The following is a 26904-nucleotide window of genomic DNA, read 5'->3' as shown; positions in this document are numbered from 1 at the left end:
GGCAAAAAAAAATCCCAGTGGGCCCCGGCAGCCCATACCTGATCCTTGCGTCGCTCCCCCTGCCCGACAGTTCCTGCCCTGACGCGTTCATTTTACATGCTCGGGGGAGGACGTCGGGTGGGGGGCCCTGCGAGGGGGGTTATGGGGGCCCCTTCGGGGGGGGCTATGGGCGTGGGCCCTTCACCCCCCAGTCCGACCCTGGGAAAGACTGACCAGGGCACAGAGTTCTACCTCCTGCAAACCAAATCAGTTGATGTTTGGCCTTGCTAAATAGCATGCCCTTATAATGCTCCATTATGCCCCCACCACTTCTTGTAATGCCCTCATCACTCCCCTTGTTCTGGCCCCTCTGGGGGCATATTAATTGTATGTATTGCAGATGCAGCACAGAGAGACTGCATGGAATTATGGGAGAATAGAGTCACACAGCACCTAAATGTTGATATGCATCAGTCTTGACCTTCTCTTCACTACATGTCCCAAAAAGCTCTGCATTAGAGTAAAAGAACACTTATGTGAAGGTCACCGCCATCGTCTAAAGTTATTACAATCAAACGGATGCTATGGGAGATGTGCGCCGCCGCACGTGCGTTTGCTACTGGGTGATTGTTGCTTCTACGGTCCAACCTGAATGGCAAGAGCATTATTATTACTATATAGCATACAGAAGCCAGCCCTGATGTTCCCAAATGATTAAAAGCACACAGGCACAGTACATAAACAAGAGCTTGTGTAATAAAAGGAATTATGTTTTTAAAGTATAGCAGATCTCCACTTTATAATGAGTATGAATAAGCTTTTCAAAAAATGAGTTTAATACAAAAGCCAAAGAGTAAGGTTTCTGCTATAAGAACTAAGGGTAATTCAGTTCTGCTCTTCTCATCTCTCCATTTTACTCACAGGCCGGGCCATTGTGCTACACGAGTCCTGGCGTGACACATTTTTATAGTTTTTTTAAAAAAATTCTAGAATAGCACCTTAGCTTTTAAAAGCAAAAATTGGTTTACAGCAATTCAACAAATGGATTATACAGATTGAATTGTTTTATAGTAAAAGGGCTATATAGAAATTATATTGCTATTAAGACTAGAAGACAGAAGTCAGGTCTGATAATAACAAGATAATGTGAGTTTTGTTTTGTTTTTTTAGAGACAACTCTTTGTCCTATGCTGATGGTTGGGCATACTGGCCAAGTGTAGGAGAGCAGGTATAGTAGGGAGAGATGGTGCCTATAGTAGCAGTGGGGGCATAATAGCCTCTGGGAAGGGACTGGGGCTGTGGGATAGCAGGTATAGTAGGGAGAGATGGTGCCTATAGTAGCAGTGGGGGCATAATAGCCTCTGGGAAGGGACTGGGGCTGTGGGATAGCAGGTATAGTAGGGAGAGATGGTGCCTATAGTAGCAGTGGGGGCATAATAGCCTCTGGGAAGGGACTGGGGCTGTGGGATAGCAGGTATAGTAGGGAGAGATGGTGCCTATAGTAGCAGTGGGGGCATAATAGCCTCTGGGAAGGGACTGGGGCTGTGGGATAGCAGGTATAGTAGGGAGAGATGGTGCCTATAGTAGCAGTGGGGGGATAATAGCCTCTGGGAAGGGACTGTGGCTGTGGGATTGCAGGTATAGTAGGGAGAGATGGTGCCTATAGTAGCAGTGGGGGGATAATAGCCTCTGGGAAGGGACTGGGGCTGTGGGATAGCAGGTATAGTAGGGAGAGATGGTGCCTATAGTAGCAGTGGGGGGATAATAGCCTCTGGGAAGGGACTGGGGCTGTGGGATAGCAGGTATAGTAGGGAGAGATGGTGCCTATAGTAGCAGTGGGGGGATAATAGCCTCTGGGAAGGGACTGTGGCTGTGGGATTGCAGGTATAGTAGGGAGAGATGGTGCCTATAGTAGCAGTGGGGGGATAATAGCCTCTGGGAAGGGACTGGGGCTGTGGGATAGCAGGTATAGTAGGGAGAGATGGTGCCTATAGTAGCAGTGGGGGGATAATAGCCTCTGGGAAGGGACTGTGGCTGTGGGATTGCAGGTATAGTAGGGAGAGATGGTGCCTATAGTAGCAGTGGGGGGATAATAGCCTCTGGGAAGGGACTGGGGCTGTGGGATAGCAGGTATAGTAGGGAGAGATGGTGCCTATAGTAGCAGTGGGGGGATAATAGCCTCTGGGAAGGGACTGTGGCTGTGGGATTGCAGGTATAGTAGGGAGAGATGGTGCCTATAGTAGCAGTGGGGGGATAATAGCCTCTGGGAAGGGACTGTGGCTGTGGGATAGCAGGTATAGTAGGGAGAGATGGTGCCTATAGTAGCAGTGGGGGGATAATAGCCTCTGGGAAGGGACTGGGGCTGTGGGATAGCAGGTATAGTAGGGAGAGATGGTGCCTATAGTAGCAGTGGGGGGATAATAGCCTCTGGGAAGGGAATGGGGCTGTGGGATAGCAGGTATAGTAGGGAGAGATGGTGCCTATAGTAGCAGTGGGGGGATAATAGCCTCTGGGAAGGGACTGGGGCTGTGGGATAGCAGGTATAGTAGGGAGAGATGGTGCCTATAGTAGCAGTGAGGGGGATAATAGCCTCTGGGAAGGGACTGGGGCTGTGGGATAGCAGGTATAGTAGGGAGAGATGGTGCCTATAGTAGCAGTGGGGGGGATAATAGCCTATGGGAAGGGACTGGGGCTGTGGGATAGCAGGTATAGTAGGGAGAGATGGTGCCTATAGTAGCAGTGGGGGATAATAGCCTCTGGGAAGGGACTGGGGCTGTGGAATAGCAGGTATAGTAGGGAGAGATGGTGCCTATAGTAGCAGTGGGGGGATAATAGCCTCTGGGAAGGGACTGGGGCTGTGGGATAGCAGGTATAGTAGGGAGAGATGGTGCCTATAGTAGCAGTGGGGGGATAATAGCCTCTGGGAAGGGACTGTGGCTGTGGGATAGCAGGGTGTAGATGTGAGTTTAGGAGGAAACAGAAATACACAGAAGAAGACCACAATGGCACATACAAGCGCTTGCCTTAAGGTCCCCATGCACGGGCCAATTTTAGCTGCCGATATCGGTCCCTTGGACAGATTCGGCAGCCTATCGGCCCATGTAGGGGCAGAAATGAGGGGCCTGGCCAACCGATATCTGGCCTGAAATTGGCCAGATATCGATCGGCCAGGTTTGAAAATTCAGTCGGATCAGGGACCGCATCGGCTCGTTGAAGCGGTCCCCGAACCGACTGCCCCATTGCCGCCGTTAGAATTTGATCGTTTGGCCCCAGGGCCAAGCAATCGAATTTGCCTACAGGTTCCCCGATATCATGGATATCGCCCACCCATAGGTGGGGATATCGAGTGAAGATCTGCTCGCTTGGCGACATCGCCATGTATGGGCAGCTTTACAGACAGTGCCCTTGCTGGAATCAAACATATGAATTAACATGCAAATCAACTTTCTTTTTACCAACACTGCAGCCTTTGCCCATACTTCCAGTGTAACAGTTTGTGGTGAAACTTGTTTGCGGGTGGGAGGGGGATTTTGCAACATAAATGGCTTTTCGGTATTTGCAAACCATGAATGACTTTCCTATAATAAATATAGTCTATGACCTATAGAAAGCCAACATTATCCGCTGGGCTGATAACCATTTCCTTATCAGTAAATAATAATTTCCCAAACACAAACTCTGGGCACACACAGTTGTTTGTACTTATTTTTATTTAGTCGGGTGCAGCGTTCTATACAAACACTTATATGGGATTTAATAAATTGCCCTCTATTCTGCTCCTTTATGAACACCTTGCCGCCATGTAATCTTAGATCCAGGAGTGCGCACTCTTGTTATATTTTTCAGGAAAGTATAAATATTCTTATAGTCTTGGCATTTCACATTCTGTTTTTAGGTATAAATGTTCCATTTTGTTGAGTGTGTTGAAAATAGCACAGGCAGGCCCAGGAGACAGGACAGCTGTGCGTGTCCGTCAGACCTACCAGTGTAGTTGTAGATGAGTGGGTAGGCCCAAAACCCGTGGGACCCACACAGGATTTCTGGGTCGCGGGCAGGTTTAGGCTGAGCTCTCCCTCCACCTTTTCTGCCTGCAACCTTACTGTGAGTGACTTCTGCCTCCTGTAGCCTCTATAGATACACTACTGCCCCACCGAACCCACTTTATGACATCAGAGATGGGGTGGGGTGGGAATAGGTTTATAAATAGATGTTTCTTGCTGGGTTGGGTTGGCCACCATTTGGGAGTGGGTGGGTTAAGGTCAGGTGTGGTTCAACTTTTTGTCGACCCCCACATCACTAGAATTAGCATGTTGGAAATTTTTGGTCATCTTCAGAGTGTCAAAGTTTAGCAACCACTGTTTGGATTTGTGCTGGGTGCCGGACAGAACACATTATGGTGCAGTTTGTTCCTACCATGTAAGGGGTTTAAAGGAGAAGGAAAGTCATTTTGACATTTTACTGCCAATAGATTCACCACATTAGTGTCACCTAGAACACTATATTTATTCTGCAGAAAGCTTTACCGTACCTGAGTAACCAGCCCTAGAAGCTTTCTCTGATTGTTTAAGATTGCAGCTGCCATTTTAGCTTGGTCTTGGTAGCTTCCTGCTGCAGTTATAGCAGTTCGGAAGCTCAGATCACACATTCCTAAGGAAGGGGGTTCGTATGTATGTATGTATGTATATCTTTATTTATAAAGTGCTACTTATGTACGCAGTGCTGTACAGTAAAATACATTAATACAAACAGGGGGTTATTAAGATAATAATAGATAAATATAAAGTATAAAAATAAATACAAGATAAATACAGCTGCAATAAGTTAAGAGTCGAGGACACAAGAGGAAGGAGGTCCCTGCCCCGTAGAGCTTACAATCTATATCTATAAGTATGCGTTCTTATTGGAGGGAGGAGCAGGAGAAGGGAGGGGGAAAGAGGAGAGAACTGAGCAGACTCGTGCCCCAAACCTGAAGGAGCCCTTAAAGAGAGTCTCATACTGAAGAACATGTTCACAAAAAAGGAGACAAGAAATCCTGTGTTTCTTTTGATAGAGGACTCAGTGCAGCTTTATCAGAAATGTAATTACAGCCATAAGCACTCACAGAAAAGCTGCCCTTAGTTTTTACCTTTCCTTCTCGTTTAAGATGGGCACCCACTAGCATACTCACTTGCATGCTGTTCATTAGGAGTTGGAACATTTAGCGATGGAATAGCAGTGGTCAGGTGTTGAGTATAGGTTGCCATAGTGTCTAAGTGTTCAGTTCCTCATGTCTAATGCACTAAACTTAATTGTAGCTAATGTATCCCTCTCTTGGTCTAAACCAATGCTTTGGCACCTACTAAATTAGAACATGGTTCTTTCCTGTCTGTACTATATCAAACCTTAACAGAACAAAACAAAAATGCCTGATGAAGGGGCCTTAGAGCTCAGAAAGCTTGCAATGTATTGTTATTGTTAGCCAATATAGGTATCATTTCTACAATACTCTTATATTTGTGTGTTTTTTTTATTAAACCTTGACAGAAAATGGTCGTACCCGTACTCTGCAACAGGGGATACTACCCCACTTAGGGACGTAGATTGCATTGACTGGGTGGGACTTACTTTTCTAACAATTTCCAGACAGGGCCGGAACTAGGGGTAGGCAGAAGAGGCAGCTGCCTAGGGCGCAACCATTGGGGGGCGCCAGGCAGGAACCCCTCCTGCCTACCCCTAGTCTGCTCTCTTAGTCATTGCCCTGCCGCTTGTCATGCGGTGGGGGCAATGATCTATCGCGTCGCAAACCCCGCCCCCCTCGACTGCGCATGCGCGAAAGCTGGCTGACCGGGTTGCCTAGGGCGCCCGGTCGGCTTGGTCCGCCCCTGTTTCCAGACATGTAAAGAATTTCACAAATCAGTAGGTAGAACTAGGTGAATATCAGCACCATTAACATGACTGGCATTTGCGTCTGCCATTAAGTAGTCAAGCGTTGGTGCCCCTTTATGTTCTACAAGACCATAAAGCACCTAAGTATGTTTATGAATATGATTTAATAGGCTTCCGCACTGGAATATCATGCGCTTCTGATATTTTATTTCCTCTAGATTTCTGTAGAGCCGAGATTATCCCGCAGTGCCTAGTATCAGTGTTTTGAAGCCACTTTTGTGTTAGCCAGTCATCTTGACCTCCTTCAAGATCCCTAGAATTGTGACTCCTGCGCACAGCCGAGAGGCCAAAGGCTATATTTAGTTGATAGAAAACACTTTCCGAAAATCCCCGAGGTTACTATCGAGGGTACAGACCAAATTATTCTACTGTAGAAACGTGCTTAATTATATGGATTACTGAATAAATTGTCAAGTGTAAGGAATTATTCTGATAAATTAAAATACTAATTAAACAGGCTGTCGCAGAATTCCGAGAACATTATAGGATCCTGCTTCTTGCGCTAATTTGCATATCCTTCATCTACGAATTGAATTTTGAAGGACTTCATTTATACATTTCCCAAACCTTTGTTTCACACGTACAAAAAAAAAAACCCCAGAAGCATTGGGCTGGTCATGGCTGTTCTAGAAGAGTCAAGGTTTTGCCATTTATTCATTTATTTCATTATTCTAAATGTGGAAGTTTCTAATAAAGCAAACCTAGAACTCTAGGACAATTTCATGGCACCACACAATGTACCAATTCCCACTGATATGAACCTTACACAGAGTCCCTCAAAATTTCTACTGATTACTTTCCTTGCTCATTACCCTTCCATAATGACATCACTTGCACGTGCATACCATGGGTATAGCGATCTGGGGTAACCGCCTGGGTGTGTGATTTTCCCACACTCTCAACAGAGGAGGATCCCAAAGGATGAGTAGAAAGGTTTTTTTTGGAGGGGAAGGGTTTTGGATAAATCATGGAGTAGTATGTACAGATCAGGGGTGGGAGGCAGAATTATCAGTATCAGAAGATGACGAAAGACTTTGAGACAGCCCTGGTTCCTGGGAAGAAAAGAGCAAGGGTTTTCAGAAAAGGGGGCAAAATTTGGGGGGATCTTGGATTGACATGGACAGATCAGGGGGTGGGAGCCAGACCTATAAATATCAGAAGACGAGAAGAATGATTTTGTGGGGGCAGGGTTAGGGTGGATCTCGGAGCAGTATGGACAGATCAGGGGTGGGAGCCAGAATTATCAGTATCAGAAGATGACTAGAAAGACTTTGAGACAGCCCTGGTTCCTGGGAAGAAAAGAGCAAGGATTTTCAGAAAAGGGGGCAAAATTTGGGTGGATCTTGGATTGACATGGACAGATCAGGGGTGGGAGCCAGACCTATAAATATCAGAAGACAAGAAGAAAGATTTTGTGGGGGTTGGGTTAGGGTTGATCTCGGAGCAGTATGGACAGATCAGGGGTGGGAGCCAGAATTATCAGTATCAGAAGATGACTTGAAAGACTTTGAGACAGCCCTGGTTCCTGGGAAGAAAAGAGCAAGGATTTTGAGAAAAGGGAGCAAAATTTGGGTGGATCTTGGATTGACATGGACAGATCGGGGGTAGGAGCCAGACCTATAAATATCAGAAGACGAGAAGAATGATTTTGTGGGGGCAGGGTTAGGGTGGATCTCGGAGCAGTATGGACAGATCAGGGGTGGGAGCCAGAATTATCAGTATCAGAAGGTGACTTGAAAGACTTTGAGACAGCCCTGGTTCCTGGGAAGAAAAGAGCAAGGATTTTCAGAAAAGGGGGTAAAATTTGGGTGGATCTTGGATTGACATGGACAGATCAGGGGTAGGAGCCAGACCTATAAATATCAGAAAACGAGAAGGAATATTTTTGGGGGCGGGGTTAGGGTGGATCTCAGAGCAGTATGGACAGATCAGGGGTGGGAGCCAGAATTATCAGTATCAAAAGATCACTAAAAAGACTTTGAGACAGCCCTGGTCCCTGGGAAGAAAAGAGCAAGGATTTTCAGAAAAGGGGGCAAAATTTGGGTGGATCTTGGATTGACATGGACAGATCAGGGGTAGGAGCCAGACCTATAAATATCAGAAAACGAGAAGGAAGATTTTGTGGGGGCGGGGTTAGGGTTGATCTCGGAGCAGTATGGACAGATCAGGGGTGGGAGCCAGAATTATCAGTATCAAAAGATCACTAGAAAGACTTTGAGACAGCCCTGGTCCCTGGGAAGAAAAGAGCAAGGATTTTCAGAAAAGGGGGCAAAATTTGGGTGGATCTTGGATTGACATGGACAGATCAGGGGTGGGAGCCAGACCTATAAATATCAGAAAACTAGAAGGAAGATTTTGTGGGGGCGGGGTTAGGGTTGATCTCGGAGCAGTATGGAGAGATCAGGGGTGGGAGCCAGAATTATCAGTATCAAAAGATCACTAGAAAGACTTTGAGACAGCCCTGGTTCCTGGGAAGAAAAGAGCAAGGATTTTCAGAAAAGGGGGCAAAATTTGGGTGGATCTTGGATTGACATGGACAGATCAGGGGTGGGAGCCAGACCTATAAATATCAGAAGACAAGAAGAAAGATTTTGTGGGGGCGGGGTTAGGGTGGATCGCGGAGCAGTATGGAGAGATCAGGGGTGGGAGCCAGAATTACCAGTATCAAAAGATGACTAGAAAGATTTTGAGACAGCCCTGGTTCCTGGGAAGAAAAGAGCAAGGATTTTCAGAAAAGGGGGCAAAATTTGGGTGGATCTTGGATTGACATGGACAGATCAGGGGTGGGAGCCAGACCTATAAATATCAGAAGACAAGTAGAAAGATTTTGTGGGGGCGGGGTTAGGGTGGATCTTGGAGCAGTATGGACAGATCAGGGGTGGGAGCCAGAATTATCAGTATCAAAAGATGACTAGAAAGTTTTTGAGACTGTCTTAGTTCCTGGGAAGAAAAGGGCAAGGGTTTTCAGAAAAGGGGGCAAAATTTGGGTGGATCTTGGATTGACATGGACAGATCGGGGGTAGGAGCCAGACCTTTAAATATCAGAAGACGAGAAGAAAGATTTTGTGGGGGCGGGGTTAGGGTGGATCTCGGAGCCGTATGGACAGATCAGGGGTGGGAGCCAGAATTATCAGTATCAGAAGATGACTAGAACGTTTTTGAGACAGACATGATTCCTGGGAAGAAAGGGGTCAAGGATTCTTTGAAAAGTGGGCACAATCTGGGTTGAAATTGAAGTGGCATGGGCAGATTAGGGGTGGGATTTAGAATTCTTTTCTTCTTTCTTTCTTTCTTTCTTTCTTTCTTTCATTCTTTCTTCTCTCTCTCTTTCTTTCTTTTTTTCTTTCTTCTTTCTTTCTTTCTTTCTTTCGTTTTTTCTTCTCTCTCTCTTTCTCTCTTTCTTTCTTTCTTTCTTTTGTTCTTTCTTCTCTCTCTCTTTCTCTCTTTCTTTCTTTCTTTCTTTCTTTTTTCTTTCTTTCTTTCTTCTTTCTTTCTTTCTTTCGTTTTTTCTTCTCTCTCTCTTTCTCTCTCTCTTTCTTCTTTCTTTCTTTCTTTCTTTCTTTCTTTCTTTCTTTCTTTCTTTCTTTCTTTCTTTCTTTCTTTCTTTCTTTTGTTCTTTCTTCTTTCTCTCTCTCTCTCTTTCTTCCCTTCTTTTTTTCTTTCTTCTTTTTTCTTTCTTTCTTTTGTTCTTTCTTTCTTTCTTTCTTTCTTTCTTTCTTCCTTCATGTTAAACAGAGCCATGGCTCAGGCCTGCTTCCAAGGGTATAACTCAATAATACATTAGAAGTTCTTTGCCTTTCAAGGTTCTTACCTGCCTAGTATATTCAAGTTTCATACATAAGTTAGCATGTTTTCAAAGTGCCTGTTGAGCCTGCATTACTCAGTCCTTATAAAGCCTGCTTCTTTTGTCCCTGAAAAAAGCTATTACATTACGTCCATGCTTTTGTTGAAGCTTAAAAAGGTATTTTGCATTTAGACCGGGGATGCTAATGGCCTAACACAGCTGCCATGTAGGTGTTATGACAATAACAGCTCCAAAAACCAATGTGTCTTTTGTTTGACATATTAATCGTGCTGGCTTATTATCAAGTTTGTGTTGTCCCCTAAGCTGCAGGAGAAGAAATAGTTTATTGTGTCAACACCCGGGTTGAAAATGGAATATAATTAAGATAATTGTTCGTGGTTATGGGCTTTTCAAAGAGTGGGTAGCCCGTTAGCTTTTAATGAAATGCAGGAACAAGGTGAGTTCGATTTAGCAAAATCCCTGAGTTTTGTTCTTTTGAATAACCTTTGTGTATTCTTTCTTTTACTTTTATTAACAGCTGCCAATAAAGATGCGCTTGAGAAATCCACTGGCTTGAAAATCCTGCAGACCGGAGTTGGGGAGGTAGGCAAATATTTTACTCATTTTTACTTACCGTCTAATGCTCAGAATGGTTGATTTATTAACATACTGTAAGTGTTAAACCGCATCCATGCAGTTACCCATGGTAACTAAGCAGATCTTTCATTTCATTTTCAGGCTTGTAGTGGACTGATTAAAACTAGCTGCTGATTGGCTGCTTGCAACTGTATTTAAGTACATATGTTGGGAAAGCAACCACCCAAGGGTTACAACTAAGTAGTTTACAACCACTATAGTAATTTGGGAAGAGAGTGCTAATGTGTTTTTAGTACCTGGTGTTCTATGTATGTCTTTATTTTATTAAATGCCAATATCGATTCTTTCATCGACATGGCAAAGGCTTGTTGATGGTTTAAGGGTTAGAACAGTTATCTTCTGCGGTTCGTGTCTGCACTGAGCAATGTTTGTTAGTACAGGTATGGGATCCCTTATCCGAAAACCAGTTATCCAGAAAGCTCCGAGTTTATTTAATGGTTAAATGATTCCCTTTTCTCTGTAATAATAAAACAGTACCTGTACTTGATCCCAACTAAGATATAATTACCCCTTATTGGGGCAGAACAGCCCTATTGGGTTTATTTAATGGTTAAATTATTCCTTTTTCTCTGTAATAATAAAACAGTACCTGTACTTGATCCCAATTTAGATATAATTACCCCTTATTGGGGGCAGAACAGTCCTATTGGGTTTATTTAATGGTTAAATGATTCCCTTTTCTCTGTAATAATAAAACAGTACTGTACTTGATCCCAACTTAGATATAATTACCCCTTATTGGGGGCAGAACAGTCCTATTGGGTTTATTTAATGGTTAAATGATTCCCTTTTCTCTGTAATAATAAAACAGTACCTGTACTTGATCCCAACTAAGATATAATTACCCCTTATTGGGGGCAGAACAGCCCTATTGGGTTTATTTAATGGTTAAATGATTCCCTTTTCTCTGTAATAATAAAACAGTACCTGTACTTGATCCCAACTAAGATATAAATAATCCTTATTGTAGGCAAAACAATCCTATTGGGTTTAATTACTGTTTTATTGATTTTTAGTAGACTTAAGGTATGGAGTCCCGAGCATTCTGGATAACGGGTCCTATACCTGTAGTTTGTATGTTCTCCCTGTGTTTTTGTAGGTAGGTTTCCTCCCACACTACAAACATACAGGCAGGTCATTTGTCTTCTGAAGAGACTGACCCAAGCATGATAGGGACTCTAGACTGTAAGCTCCACTGGGGCAGGGACTGATGAATAACCTCTGAGAAGTAATGCATAGCATGTCTGAGTAAGTGAAATGTTGAAATACATTTTGATGGTAATATGTTTCTATACGTGTATGTCTTTGCCAGGACCTTATTCCCATGGGATGGGATCTTGTTTTGAGTATATCTAGTGATACAGCTGCCTGGGCTATGGCTGTGCCACCATTCTCCACATAATAGGATCTTGGCTATGACATAAAATGTCAGAATCACTTTAAACCCATTTCAAAATAGTGCCTATAGCAAACATCTTCTCATGAAGAAAGAAGTGGGAGGGAGGGGGGTTGAACTTTGGTTGTTTCTGCTCTTGTGATAAAATTCCACATTCACCTTTATAGAGCTAACTGCCAAAATAAAGAAAGTTCATGGCTTGTCCCAATTATTGCCTTGCTATAAGGGCTGTATTTTGTTTCAATGGATCCAAGGGCAAATCAGACTTTGTAGGATCTCATTATTTATATAAAGTAGCAGTCTCCAAGCAATGGCACCGTGACTCCCAGCATCCACCAACAACTGAAGGGTTGCAGGTTAGGCAACAGGTTTGGGAGCTTTTATTCTATTTATGGCTTGTCTCATGTGAGGGGCATTTTTATTTGCAATGGATCCAAGGCCAAATCAGCCCTTGTGGGATCTCATTATTTACATAAAGTAGGATTCTCCGAAAAATGGCACCGTGACTCCCAGCATCCACCAACAACTGAAGGGTTGCAGGTTAGGCAACAGGTTTGGGAGCTTTTATTCTATTTATGGCTTGTCTCATGTGAGGGGCATTTTTATTTGCAATGGATCCAAGGCCAAATCAGCCCTTGTGGGATCTCATTATTTACATAAAGTAGGATTCTCCGAAAAATGGCACTGTGACTCTCAGCATCCACCAACAATTGAAGGGCTGCACGTTAGGCAACAGGTTAGGGAGCTGTCACCCCACATGCTTGAGACAGTTTATGGCTTGTCCCAGTTATTGCCTTGCAGGCTTATGGGACCTCATTATTAATATAAAGTAGGATTCTCCAAACAGTGACATGTTACTCCCAGCTTCCAGCGACTTAAGGGCTGCAGGTTGGGCAACAGGTTTGGGAACTGTTATCCTCCATGCTTAAGACCTGGGGTCTCCAGAAAACCATCTTGCTCTAGTGTCATCCACCATTTTGCCAGCTCTCCATCCACAGCTTCCAGCTCTGCTAGGAACATCTATGTGTGGATTGATAAATACAAAAATGAAGAAAACAGCAGCACTCCGGTTGTTTTGAAAATGTGAATCTTTACTCAAGTGCCAAAGGCAACGTTTCGGGCTTCACTCCAGCCCTTTATCAAGCCTATTAGTACAAATACAAACAAGCATTTAAATACCCACAGGAAGAGGAGGATCAGTCCATATTCACCTCCATTTAACCCATAATATTCTGTGAATATATTTAATGCACACAATGAAATGCAAACTAAGTGCCTATGTATACAATATAAGAAGTGCCCTGTGGCATGTATCCCATATAACATATATAACAAATTAAACAAATCTTGAAATGGACAGCATCCCACTGCAGTGTATTTCATCCCTCAAATATCTCTCTGGCTCCAATGCCGAATTAAGGGGACAATTAACCCCATATTCACCTCCATTTAACCCAGAATATTCCGTGAATATATTTAGTAAACACAATGAATTACAAGATAAATGCCTGTGCATGCAATATACTAAGTGCCCTGTGACATGTATCACATATAACAAATTGAACAGCTCTTGAAATAGACAGTATCTTACTGCAGTGTATTTCATCCATCAAACATCAAATGTCCCCAAATTCAGGGGGCAATTATGAAACATAATTATGAAACATAATAACAAAATGAAACATTTTTCTTTAGGACAGTAAGATTTAAAGACGTGGGAGCTCCTGATCCATATTAGTTCTGGGGTTAATTGTCCCCTGAATTTGGCATTAGAGCCAGAGAGATATTTGATGGATAAAATACACTGCAGTAAGATACTGTCTATTTCAAGAGCTGTTCAATTTGTTATATGTGATACATGTCACAGGGCACTTAGTATATTGCATGCACAGGCATTTATCTTGTAATTCATTGTGTTTACTAAATATATTCACAGAATACTATGGGTTAAATGGAGGTGAATATGGGGTTAATTGTCCCCTTAATTCGGCATTGGAGCCAGAGAGATGTTTGAGGGATGAAATACACTGCAGTGGGATGCTGTCCATTTCAAGATTTGTTTAATTTGTTATATATGTTATATGGGATACATGCCACAGGGCACTTCTTATATTGTATACATAGGCACTTAGTTTGCATTTCATTGTGTGCATTAAATATATTCACAGAATATTATGGGTTAAATGGAGGTGAATATGGACTGATCCTCCTCTTCCTGTGGGTATTTAAACGCTTGTTTGTATTTGTACTAATAGGCTTGATAAAGGGCTGGAGTGAAGCCCGAAACGTTGCCTTTGGCACTTGAGTAAAGATTCACATTTTTCAAAACAAAGCACATGTTAACTGAATCTATGTGTGGGTTCATACAACTACCCCTGTACTCAAGGAGCTTCCATTCCCTTCTTATGAAGAGTCACAGAATGTATATATGTAATATTAACATTTTAAGCACTTATCTTGTGAGATCTCAGTGGGCCCGAGCAGAAAAGTAAATATTCCACGGGTGCAATCCAAGCGCGGCTTCATTATACATAAGGGGTGTTCTGTATCATTCGTTCGCCGGTGAAATGCAGTCATTTTTGTTTGCTTTCCTAATTAAAATGAGAATACACTCTACCTACATGCTCGCTAATACCGAATAGCAAATGTAATCCTACGGTAATACCCAGCAACATAATTGGTAGTTAGTGTATGAAATGTCCCACGTTATAATTTGATTGCTACAAACTTGCAGAGAAAACCAACTGTATATAAATAAAACTACTGCAAAAAAAAATAAAATCTGCTCACTTCTAATGGGAAAATTAGAAAAGATCTGAGAATTAGAAAAGATTGTGTTTATGATTGGCTTATAATGATATTTTGCAGATATACAATAAGCTATGTCAACTACTGTTGACATAATTGTACCAATTAAAAGGGATATGGCTATTTCCATATGAGAAGTTGCTGGACTTATTCATTGCAAGACCCCCTTGAAGGTTCAGCCTTTGGTCAAGCTAAGCAGTATAGGAAAACAAAGAAAGGTTAATATACTTTGGGGTGCTAATATTCTAGGTGCTCCCTGCCCCAGTATATTACATTGCTAGCTTTATTTCTGTTCAGTAAAAACTGCACTGCTCCATGCAACTTACTATGCGCCGCACTGCCTTCTTCATAGCATTTCCCAAGGCTCTCTGGCGACTGTATAAACAGAAAATAGATTTTGATAGCCCAGAAGGTTAAAAAACTAAAGGAGAAATACTACCCATATAATGATGCCACATTTAGCGAGTAAGGTCCCTAAACCAGTGCAATATTTATGAAACAGGGGCTCTGGTCTTCAGTAAAGAGTTAGCAATGTAATACACAGGGGGTTGTCTAGCTTATTGGCACGCTACAGTGTATTAAGCTTTGCTTGCTAGTAACCTTCCTAAGGAGAAACTATTCTAATACAAAAGCAAGGGAGGTAGGAATGTAAGTATTCTAATAATCAATAATCATGGTGTGGGTAGGAACATTACTATTCTAATAAAATACAAGAGGAATAGGAAAGTTACTATTCAAATTAAATACGAGGGGAGGTAGGAAAGTTACTATCCAAATTACATACCGGGGGAGTAGGATAGTTACTATACATATGAAATACTAAAGGAAGTAGGAAAGTTACTATTCCAATTAAATACGAGGGGAGGTAGGAAAGTTACTATCCAAATTACATACCGGGGGAGTAGGATAGTTACTATACATATGAAATACTAAAGGAAGTAGGAAAGTTACTATTCCAATTAAATACGAGGGGAGGTAGGAAAGTTACTATCCAAATTACATACCGGAGGAGTAGGATAGTTACTATACATATGAAATACTAAGGGAGGTAGGAAAGCTACTATCCAATTTACATACCGGGGGAGTAGGATAGTTACTATACAAATGAAATTCTAAGGGAGGTAGGAAAGTTACTATCCAAATTACATACCGGGGGAGTAGGATGGTTACTATACGAATGAAATTCTAAGGGAGGTAGGAAAGTTACTATCCAAATTACATACCGGAGGAGTAGGATAGTTACTATACAAATGAAATACTGAGGGAGGTAGGAAAGCTACTATCCAAATTACATACCGGAGGAGTAGGATAGTTACTATACAAATGAAATTCTAAGGGAGGTAGGAAAGTCACTATTCTAATGAAACACCAAGGGAGGTAGGAAATGAACTATTCTAATCATAAAATATGGTGGATGTATGTACTAGTATAAAAAAAAACAAAAAAACACCAGGGGTGGTAGGAAAGTTACTATTCTAAAGAAATACTAGGGAGGTAGGAAAGTTATTATTCTAATGAAATACTAGGCAGGTAGAAGACTCTATTCTTATAATAAAATATGGTTGAGGTAGGAAAGTAACTAGTCTAATAAATTACTACAGTAGGTAGGAAAGTTACTATTCTAATAAAAACTAGGGGAGGTAGGAAAGTAACTATTCTAATCATAAAATATGGTGGATGTATGTAGTAAAGTTCTATGGGAGGTAGGAAAGTTACTGTTTTCATGAAAAACTGTAGGAGATAGGAAAGTTACTATTCTAATGAAATAGTCAGGGTAGGGCTGGGCCGCCGGGACACCGGGAAAAATCTTGGTGGGCCCCGTCGGCCCAGACCCGACCCTTGGTGGCGCTCCCCCTGCCCAACCGCTACTCCCCTGACGTGTTAGATTTACGTGCTCGGGGGAGGACGTCGGGTGGGGGGCCCCTGAGGGGGAAGGGGGGGGTTAGGGGACGCAGCCGATGGGGGCACCTGCAGGGACCCCCAAGTACGACCCTGGAAATAGTTGGGTAGGTAGGAAAGCTACTAACCAAATGACATACCAGGTGGAGTAGAAAAGTTACTTTTCTAATCAAGTACCAAAGGAGGTAGGAAGGTTGCAGTTATAATTACATACCATAGGGGGAGGAGCTAGTTACCATTCTAATAAGATACCAGGGAAAGTAGAAATTTAAAATATTAATATTAACACTACAAGCAGATTCTCAAGAGAGAGTTTGGTGTCAACAGCAGTAAAGCAAAAACCAAACAGAAAATAGTGACACATTTTGGAAAGAAAATCAGAGAGCTTTTTCCTATGATCAGTATAATGAACAAGTTTATTCTACCAGCGACTGTGCGGGAACCATAGAGCAAACGGCCTCTCTTGTCTGCGCACAACTACATTCTTTTTCATTAAAGGCTGTTACTGTCAATCTGCTAATTTGCTAAATGAATCAAACGCACTCGGGTCTTCAAAGCCCGGCTAATATAAGATGTCCGCATTTTCATTTCCAGCCCATCTTAGATCGCAGTTAATGAAAACCAATATTTAATCCCTCGTTAACACATGAATAAATGGGAACTGTCGCTTCCTACCAAACAATAACAGGATTATCTGTCAGTTTGGAGGAAAACATAACGGAGTCCAAAATTTTCATAAAAATTCGTTGTGGATAGAATTCAAGATCAGAGCAAGAGGAGTAGGCAAAAAAAATCTGCATTCATGGTAATAAATATTCATATTTGTCTGCTCAGGAGATGAAAATCTAATCAAGGGGCTATTGATGCACTCGTACCCGCCCCCCCTTTTTTTTTTATTTAAAGCAAGGCGTTTCATCTAAATTTGGTTTGATATGGAAATTAGGCTTTCTGTGAGTCCTTGAGGCCATGAGCATGCTGGGAAAACCAGAGCCGTGTCCATTTTCTAAGCGATCCGGTTGGATTCTGCAGTTGCATAAGAGGCAAAAGACACGACAGCAGAATGGGGTGAGAGTAATGGACAACCCGGAACCAAGGACAATATAACTGGCGCACATTCACTGTTTTATTTCATTTTTTTCTTATGAAGCATTACCTAGTACAGGTATGGGACCCCTTATGCGGAAACCCTTTATCCAGAAAGCTGTGAATTAAGGAAAGCCCATCTCCCATAGACTCCATTTTAATCAAATAATTCAGAATTTTAAAACTGATTTCCTTTTCTCTGTAATAATAAAACAGTACCTGTACTTGATCCCAACTAAGGTATAATTACCCCTTATTGGGGGCAGAACAGCCCTATTGGGTTTATTTAATGGTTAAATGATTCCCTTTTCTCTGTAATAATAAAACAGTACCTGTACTTGATCCCAACTAAGATATAATTACCCCTTATTGGGGGCAGAACAGCCCTATTGGGTTTATTTAATGGTTAAATGATTCCCTTTTCTCTGTAATAATAAAACAGTACCTGTACTTGATCCCAACTAAGATATAATTACCCCTTATTGGGGGCAGAACAGCCCTATTGGGTTTATTTAATGGTTAAATGATTCCCTTTTCTCTGTAATAATAAAACAGTACATGTACTTGATCCCAACTAAGATATAATTACCCCTTATTGGGGCAGAACAGCCCTATTGGGTTTATTTACATAGTTACATAGTTACATAGGGTTGAAAAAAGACCAGTGTCCATCAAGTTCAACCCATCCAAGTAAACCCAGCACACCTAACCCACACCTACCAATCTTTACACTCACATACATAAACTATAAATACAACCACTAGTACTAACTGTAGATATTAGTATCACAATAGCCTTGGATATTCTGATTGATCAAGAACTCATCCAGGCCCCTCTTAAAGGCATTAACAGAATCTGCCATTACCCCATCACTAGGAAGGGCATTCCATAACCTCACTGCCCTCACCGTGAAAAACCACCTACGCTGCTTCAAATGGAAGCTCCGTTCCTCTAATCTAAAGGGGGGGCCTCTGGTGCGTTGATTGTTTTTATGGGAAAAAAGAACATCCCCCATCTGCCTATAATCCCCTCTAATGTACTTGTACAGAGTAATCATGTCCCCTCGCAAGCGCCTCTTTTCCAGAGAAAACAACCCCAACCTCGACAGTCTAACCTCATAGTTTAAATCTTCCATCCCCTTAACCAGTTTAGTTGCACGTCTTTGCACTCTCTCCAGCTCATTAATATCCTTCTTAAGGACTGGAGCCCAAAACTGCCCCCCATACTCAAGGTGAGGCCTTACCAGGGACCTATAAAGGGGCAAAATTATGTTCTCATCCCTTGAGTCAATGCCCTTTTTTATACAAGACAGCACTTTATTTGCTTTAGTAGCCACAGAATGACACTGCCTGGAATTAGACAACTTGTTATCAACAAAAACCCCTAGATCCTTCTCCATTAAGGATCCCCCCAACACGCTCCCATTCAGTAGATAGTTTGCGTTTATATTATTTCTACCAAAGTGCATAACTTTGCACTTATCAACATTGAACCTCATTTTCCAGTTTGCTGCCCAGTTATCTAATTTTGTCAAATCGCTCTGCAAAGCGGCAGCATCCTGCATGGAACTTATAGTTTTGCACAATTTAGTGTCATCAGCAAAAATAGAAACAGTACTGTCTATGCCCACCTCCAGGTCATTAATAAACAAGTTAAAAAGCAAAGGCCCAAGGACTGACCCCTGCGGTACTCCACTAACCACACTGGTCCAATTAGAAAATGTTCCATTTACAACCACTCTTTGTACTCTATCCTTCAGCCAGTTCTCTATCCAATTACAAATATTATGTTCTAGGCCAATATTCCTTAATTTGATCATTAACCTTCTGTGAGGTACTGTATCAAACGCTTTAGCAAAGTCCAAGTAGATGACATCAACTGCCATTCCAGCATCAAGGTTCCTGCTCACCTCCTCATAAAAGGCGACTAAATTAGTCTGGCAAGATCTGTTACGCATAAAACCATGCTGGCACAAACTAATAGTATTGTGAACTGCAATGTATTCAAGTACCCTATCCCTTATTACCCCTTCCAAAAGTTTTCCTACTACTGATGTCAGACTAACAGGCCTATAGTTTTCAGGCTGAGAACGGGATCCCTTTTTAAATAACGGCACCACATTAGCAATCCGCCAGTCTCTCGGCACCATGCCAGACCTCAATGAATCCTGAAAAATTATGTGAAGAGGTTTGGCAATCACAGCGCTCAGCTCATATAATACCCTGGGATGAATCCCATCCGGCCCTGGACCTTTGTTTACCTTTACATGTTCAAGTCTCTTTTGAATTTCCTCCCGAGTGACCCACGCGCCAGTAGCTAAATTACTAGAACTGGGCATATTACAAGGGAAGCCTTCATTATCTGGCTCCTCAGATGTATAGACAGATGAAAAATAAGAGTTCAAAATTTCAGCTTTTTCCCCGTTCTCATCAACCAACTTACCCCCCCATGATAATAAAGTTCCCACCCCTTCTTGCTTCATTTTTTTACTATTCACATAATTAAAAAATAATTTAGGATTCTTTTTACTCCTAGCAGCAATATCCCTTTCCATTTCTATTTTAGCTTGCCTGATAGCTTTTTTGCTGCTTTATTTGCTTCCTTGTACCTGATGAAAGTTTCTGCTGTCCCAGCTAACTTGAATGCCCTAAAAGCACGTTTTTTCTTACCAACCTCTACAATAACACTTTTATTCAGCCATAAAGGTTTTGCTTTGCGATGCCTCTCCTTGCTTACAAGGGGAATATACTGTTGTGTATACCTACAAAGCAATGTTTTAAAGATGTTCCATTTTCCTTCTGTGTCTAACCCCATGAAAAGCCTTTCCCAGTTGACACATTGCAGAGATGCCCTTATACTGGCAAAGTCTGCACGTCTAAAATTGAGCGTTTTAGTTACTCCCTTATAGAGCTGTCTCTGTAGCATTATCTCAAAGGAGACCATGTTGTGATCACTGTTCCCCAAATGCTCACCCACACAAATGTTAGAGATGAGTTCATTATTATTAGAAATCACCAGGTCCAAAATAGCGTCATTCCTAGTGGGTTCTTGAACTGCCTGAAATAAAAAGTTGTCATTTAGCATATTTACAAACCTACTAGCTTTTTCTGACTTAGCCACCCCATTACTCCAGTCAATGTCCGGATAATTAAAGTCCCCCATAACAACAACTTGACCCAGTTTTGAAGCCTCCTCCATTTGCAACAATAGCTGGGCCTCATCCCCCTCATCTATACGGGGTGGTTTATAGCATACACCAATGATCATTTTCTTTGTGACCTTCAGCCCTACTGAAATTTCTACCCAAAGAGATTCAACGTTTTCATTGGTAATGTCTTTATTACATGGCTTTAAGTCTGACTTTACGTAAAGACAAACCCCTCCACCCTTTTTAATCTCTCTGTCCCTCCTAAAAAGTGTATAACCATTTAAATTCGCAGCCCAGTCGCATTTATCATCCCACCAGGTCTCAGTGATACCTATTAAATCATAATTTTCAATACATGCAATAGCTTGCAGCTCCCCTAATTTACCCGACAAGCTACGCGCATTAGCCAGCATGCAGCGGAGATGATTACTTCTCCCTCTGATGTTTACATTAGCTAAGGGAGAATTAGAGCTAAGGCAATTATGAGACTGCTTTCCTTGTAACGGAAGCTCCTTATCTGATAAACTATATGCCCCCCTCACTCCTCCCCCACAACCCTTTGCTAGTCCCCCTACCCCGTCTACACTAATTTTCCCATGGAATTCTAGCTCACCCACCCCCCCCTTGTCTAGTTTAAACACTCCTCCAACCTCTTAACCATTCTCTCCCCTAGCACAGCAGACCCCCTTCCATTGAGGTGCAATCCGTCAGGGCTGTATAGATTGTACCCCAAGGAAAAGTCAGCCCAGTGCTCTAGGAACCCAAACCCTTCCTTCCTACACCAAGACTTTAGCCACGCATTTAGCTCCCTAAGCTCCCGCTGTCTCCCTAAACTTGCACGCGGCACCGGCAAAATTTCCGAAAAAATGACATTGGAGGACCTTTGCCTAATCTTAGAGCCTAGATCCCTGAACTCACTCTTTAAAGTCCCCCACCTACCGTTCATTTTGTCGTTAGTACCGATATGTACCAAGACAGCCGGGTCATGCCCAGCCCCTCCCAATAATGTGTCAACCCGATCAACCACATGCCGAACCCTGGCACCAGGAAGACAGCAAACTGTCCGGTTGAAGCGATCCGCTCGACAGATTACCCTGTCCACTTTCCTATTTAATGGTTAAATGATTCCCTTTTCTCTGTAATAATAAAACAGTACCTGTACTTGATCCCAACTAAGATATAATTACCCCTTATTGGGGCAGAACAGCCCTATTGGGTTTATTTAATGGTTAAATGATTCCCTTTTCTCTGTAATAATAAAACAGTACCTGTACTTGATCCCAACTAAGATATAATTACCCCTTATTGGGGCAGAACAGCCCTATTGGGTTTATTTAATGGTTAAATGATTCCCTTTTCTCTGTAATAATAAAACAGTACCTGTACTTGATCCCAACTAAGATATAATTAATCCTTATTGGGGGCAGAACAGCCCTATTGGGTTTATTTAATGGTTAAATGATTCCCTTTTCTCTGTAATAATAAAACAGTACCTGTACTTGATCCCAACTAAGATATAATTAATCCTTATTGGGGGCAAAACAATCTTTATGGGCTTAATTAATGTTTTATTGATTTGTTAGTAGACTTAAGGTATGGAGATCTAAATTATGGAAAGACCCCTTATCCAGAATACCCTTGGTCCCGAGCATTCTGGATAACAGGTCCTATACCTGTACTGAAAGCTCCTTTTTTAACAGATAATAAACTGAAGATTTGGACACAGATCTTATAGAGCGGTTTTCAAAATTTGGGACATAGCGTTTTTGTTTTCTGTTAAAAATACATTGTGCCTATTCGATAACAGCATTAATCAGAATTGTCATGGTTGTCATGTCTCATACTGACAGATATCAAGAAGCCGGCAAATATCACATGGCAAGTGCTTGTTGCCTGGAAACACACCTTGGCACAATTTTGGGTGTCAGTTGCAGGTCTAGGGAAAATGTAATTATTTCAGTGCACCCTTCCAAATTGCCCCCCTTCCACATGGTGTTCATGAAAAAAAAATCATAACTTATGACATTACTCTTATGTCTTTGGTCTTTCCACATTTCTAATGCCTTTACTGCCCCCTTTTTAATTAATTATTATTTTTCTCTTCTTCATCTTCACTTGTTTTCCTCTCAGCTTGCCATTGTCTCTTTCTGACTCTTTTCTCACCTTCTTCAGTCTCTGTCACCTTTCTCCTCCATTCATAGTGTTCCATTTTTTATTTCTTGTTGTGCTTGCTATGGTATCCTTATCTTCCTATATACCTTTATTCCTTACTCCAGCCTCACCATGTGCCACCCTTTTTTACTAAGCCTTTTCCCATATGTGCCATTCTTTCATCTACCTACCTCCCTGTGCCATACTCTGCTTCTTCTCCCTTCCCCACCATCTGCCATCTTTGTTCATGAAGTGGCCTGACCTATAATGTAAGAACCTCTACATGAATAGGAACCATGGCTTGAATTGTTTTTGGCCCTATGGTGGCAGAACAGGAAAGGGTTGACCCCAGCAATGTAGCAAGCTTGGAAACCCGAACTGTGGAAACCAAGAGCCAACCAGAGGCTCAGGAGCAACATGTTTCTCACCCACCCCTTTGATGTTGCTCTCAGTGGCCTCAAAGTAGGTGCCATTTTTTAAATCTTTGACTTGGAGGCAAGTTTTGGAAACATAGAGACATAGTTTTACTTCAAGAAGAGCCTCCTGCAGTCCACATGGGGCTACCAAACAGCCAATCACAGCCCTTATTTAGCACCCTCAAGAACTTGCCTGTGTAGCTCCCCAATACTTTTTACATTTGAGTGTGGCTCATGAGTAGTGATGAAGGAATCTGTCCCGTTTCACAGAAAAATTAGCAAAACTGTGAAAAAATTAGCGAAACGGCGAAAAGCTGCTTTGAAAAAAAATCCACCAATGGCGAAATGGGGAATTTGCTGCGAATCCATGCCTGGCGAAATATCTCTCACTACTACTTTCATCACTACTCACGAGTAAAAAAGGTTATGGATCACTGCTCTAGTCTTGTTAGGAGTCTTCATTTGTAACACTGGGGGACTACAAGGCAGTTCATACCTACCTCTGGCATTAATACTAAATAAAGTCAAGGAGACTCTCAGTGGCTGCAGCTTGAAGCATTTCAACTAAACAGCAGTTATGAGGTTTTTAGCTGTAAACGCCCATAAAGTCTCACAAATAGGATTTGGATTAGAAGAAAATGATAGGATGAAAAAGTAATTGTAAGATGGGTTTTCGTATAAGAATGAGAGAAATAGGATTGGAAATGAAGCCTTAGGCATGTACCTTATTCTTGGCATATTTGTATTATTAACAGCTCCTTCTGTTGCCCACAGAAACCGAGTATTTCTTATTAAAAATATTATTTCCCAGTCCAAACGTACATTTGTAAATATGTGTACTTCAGTGCAAGCTTAATGAGTAGTATTAGCCATTGTGCCTTTCCAGCTGACTTTCACCTGACGGCCTCAAATATATATGTGAATTTTCAAATCAGCCAGTAGGGCTCATTCAGTTTTCCCTGAGACACAAATAAAGCACAAACACAAAATGGTATCCCTTATTGCTCATGAATAGTGATGAGCGAATCTGTTCCGTTTCGCTTCACCGAAAAATTCGCGAATCTTTCAAAAGATCCGTGAAACGGCGAAAAATTCACGAAATGTCGTGCGACAAAAAAAAATTGTTGCCCGTGGCTATTATTTTGTCGCGCGGCTATTGTTTCGTCGCCCACGGCTATTATTTTGTCGCGCGGCTATTGTTTCGTCGCCCGCTGCTATTATTTTGTCGCGCGGCTATTGTTTCGTCGCCCGCGGCTACTATTTTGTCGCGCGGCTATTGTTTCGTCGCCCGCTGCTATTGTTTTGTCGCGCGGCTCTTATTTTGTCGCGCGGCTATTGTTTCGTTGCCCGCGGCTCTTATTTTGTCGCGCGGCTATTGTTTCGACGCCCGCGGCTATTATTTTGTCGCGGAAATTTGCAGCGAATCCATGCCTGGCGAAACTTTTCGCCCATCACTACTCATGAACAAAGTACTTGCATCTGGGACAATGTATGCAAGGTACCCCTGTAGGGTTCTTCTGCATCGTACAGCCCCTGGCACTGCCAAGCCTGTGCACCCAGGGGCACCTATGTGCCACCCAACACAATTCTGCTGAATGCACTGTCCCTAGTCCTCCTTGAACTTGTGTCATTACACCTATTAGGGCCGATTCACTAAAGTGTGTTAAAACGTGCGTTAAAAATTTTACAAATATTTGCCGCGTGCGAAAAAACGCACGCCATATTAGCCATACACGGCATTTCTTTCGGAAAATTACTGTACTGAAAATGCCCATTTCCCTGCAAACTGGCGGCTGCATCACTCTGGGGCCAACACAGACTGAATAAATCCCACTGCAAAGTCCATATTGTGTTGCCAAAAGCTCATGAACTGTACTTTTCTATAATTACCGCCTGCCCCAAGTAGGGGTTAATTTTCCCACAGCCTAATGCGATATTTAGCGCGTCTAAGGGGCACATTTACTATGGGTCGAATCCGAGTCCGAATTGGAAAAATCCGATTTGAAAACGAACATTTTGCGACTTTTTTGTATTTTTTGCGATTTTTTCGGCGCCTTTACGACTTTTCGGAAATTATCGCGGCTTTTTCGTTACCAATACGATTTGCGAGAAAAAACGCTAGTTTTTCGTAGCCATTCCGAAAGTTGCGACTTTTTAGTAGCGTTAAAACTTGCGCGAAAAGTTGCGCTTTTTTCGTAGCGTTAAAACTTAAAAGGCGCGACATTTCGCGCAAGTTTTAACACTACGAAAAAATCTCAACTTTTTGCGCAAGTTTTAACGCTACGAAAAAATCGCAACTTTCGGAATGGCTACGAAAAACTCGCGTTTTTTCGCAAAAATCGTATTGGTAACGAAAAAGTCGCGATAATTTTCCGAAAAAATCGCAAAATACCGATCATTACGAAAAAAACGCAATCGGACGCATTCGGCCCGTTTGTGGGTTAGTAAATGTGCCCCTAAGTGTTTGTGAATCATGTGTTAGTGTTATTTCGGCGTGCAAATTAACAGTAATACTGTAGCGAATTGCACGTTAATTTTCGCATCTATTTTAACGCAAAAAAACGTGCGATAAAAATCGACCTTTCGTGAATCAGCCCTATTGTGCCTATTATTGTGAAAATTGTAGCAAGACACAGCATGTTAAATCACAATGGAACCCTGTACTTTACACTTGCCGTAGATCAGGTTCTTTTTGGAAACTGTGCTTACATGCAGTTATTTTTTAATCTGTCCAACTTCATGGTATTAGAGGGCTTGTAAGTGAACGCCCATGTCCCACTGTGTGATGCCCATAAAGGTGTGGCTGCAACTTATGGGAAATTTAAAACTATTTCAAGTGTGTTCTACAGCAATGCCTTGTACTTAGGTGGCTCCAAGGATGCAAGAGTTGTGCAGAAAAACACTGCATTGTGGGGCGAAAAACATGGCATATTTGGCCAATTTTAGCAATTTTCACTTATTCTCCTGTAAGTAAATAAAGCTCAGTAACTTTTGCCGGTTCCAAAATCAAAAACATGTAGTCAACCCCGATATGCTCTATATTTGGTATTTGTCTGTCATCTCGTTGTCCTTGCTGGTATTTTGGCTCAGATGACTAAGGTGCATTATTACAGGTATAGGACCCATTATCCAGAATGCTTGGGACCAAGGGTATTCCGGATAAGGGGTCTTTCCCGTAATTTGGATCTCCATACCTTAAGTCTACAAAAAAATCAATAAAACATGAATTAAACTCAATAGGATTATTTGGCATCCAGAAAGGATTAATCATATCTTAGTTGGGATCAAGTACAGGTACTGTTTTATTATTACAGAGAAAAGGGAATCATTTAACCATTAAATAAACCCAATAGGGCTGTTCTGCCCCAATTAGGGGTAATTATATCTTAGTTGGGATCAAGTACAGGTACTGTTTTATTATTACAGAGAAAAGGGAATCATTTAACCATTAAATAAACCCAATAGGGCTGTTCTGCCCCCAATAAGGGGTAATTATATCTTAGTTGGGATCAAGTACAGGTACTGTTTTATTATTACAGAGAAAAGGGAATCATTTAACCATTAAATAAACCCAATAGGGCTGTTCTGCCCCAATAAGGGGTAATTATATCTTAGTTGGGATCAAGTACAGGTACTGTTTTATTATTACAGAGAAAAG

At 42.0% G+C, this 26904-nt stretch overlaps 1 protein-coding gene across 1 annotated transcript in view; it reads left to right on the top strand.

Moving 5' to 3' along the window:
• ptprn2 (protein tyrosine phosphatase receptor type N2) overlaps positions 1-26904 on the top strand; it is a 620616-nt gene that overhangs the window by 368699 nt on the left and 225013 nt on the right. Inside the window, exon 12 of the mRNA XM_002935174.5 lies at positions 10227-10291. Coding sequence (XP_002935220.2) covers positions 10227-10291 — 65 coding nt within the window. The remainder of the gene's footprint in view (positions 1-10226; positions 10292-26904) is intronic.

This window comes from Xenopus tropicalis, chromosome 6 (assembly GCF_000004195.4).
Source record: "Xenopus tropicalis strain Nigerian chromosome 6, UCB_Xtro_10.0, whole genome shotgun sequence".
Classification (NCBI taxonomy): Eukaryota; Metazoa; Chordata; class Amphibia; order Anura; family Pipidae; genus Xenopus; species Xenopus tropicalis.
This window is presented reverse-complemented; position numbering and strand designations above follow the sequence as displayed.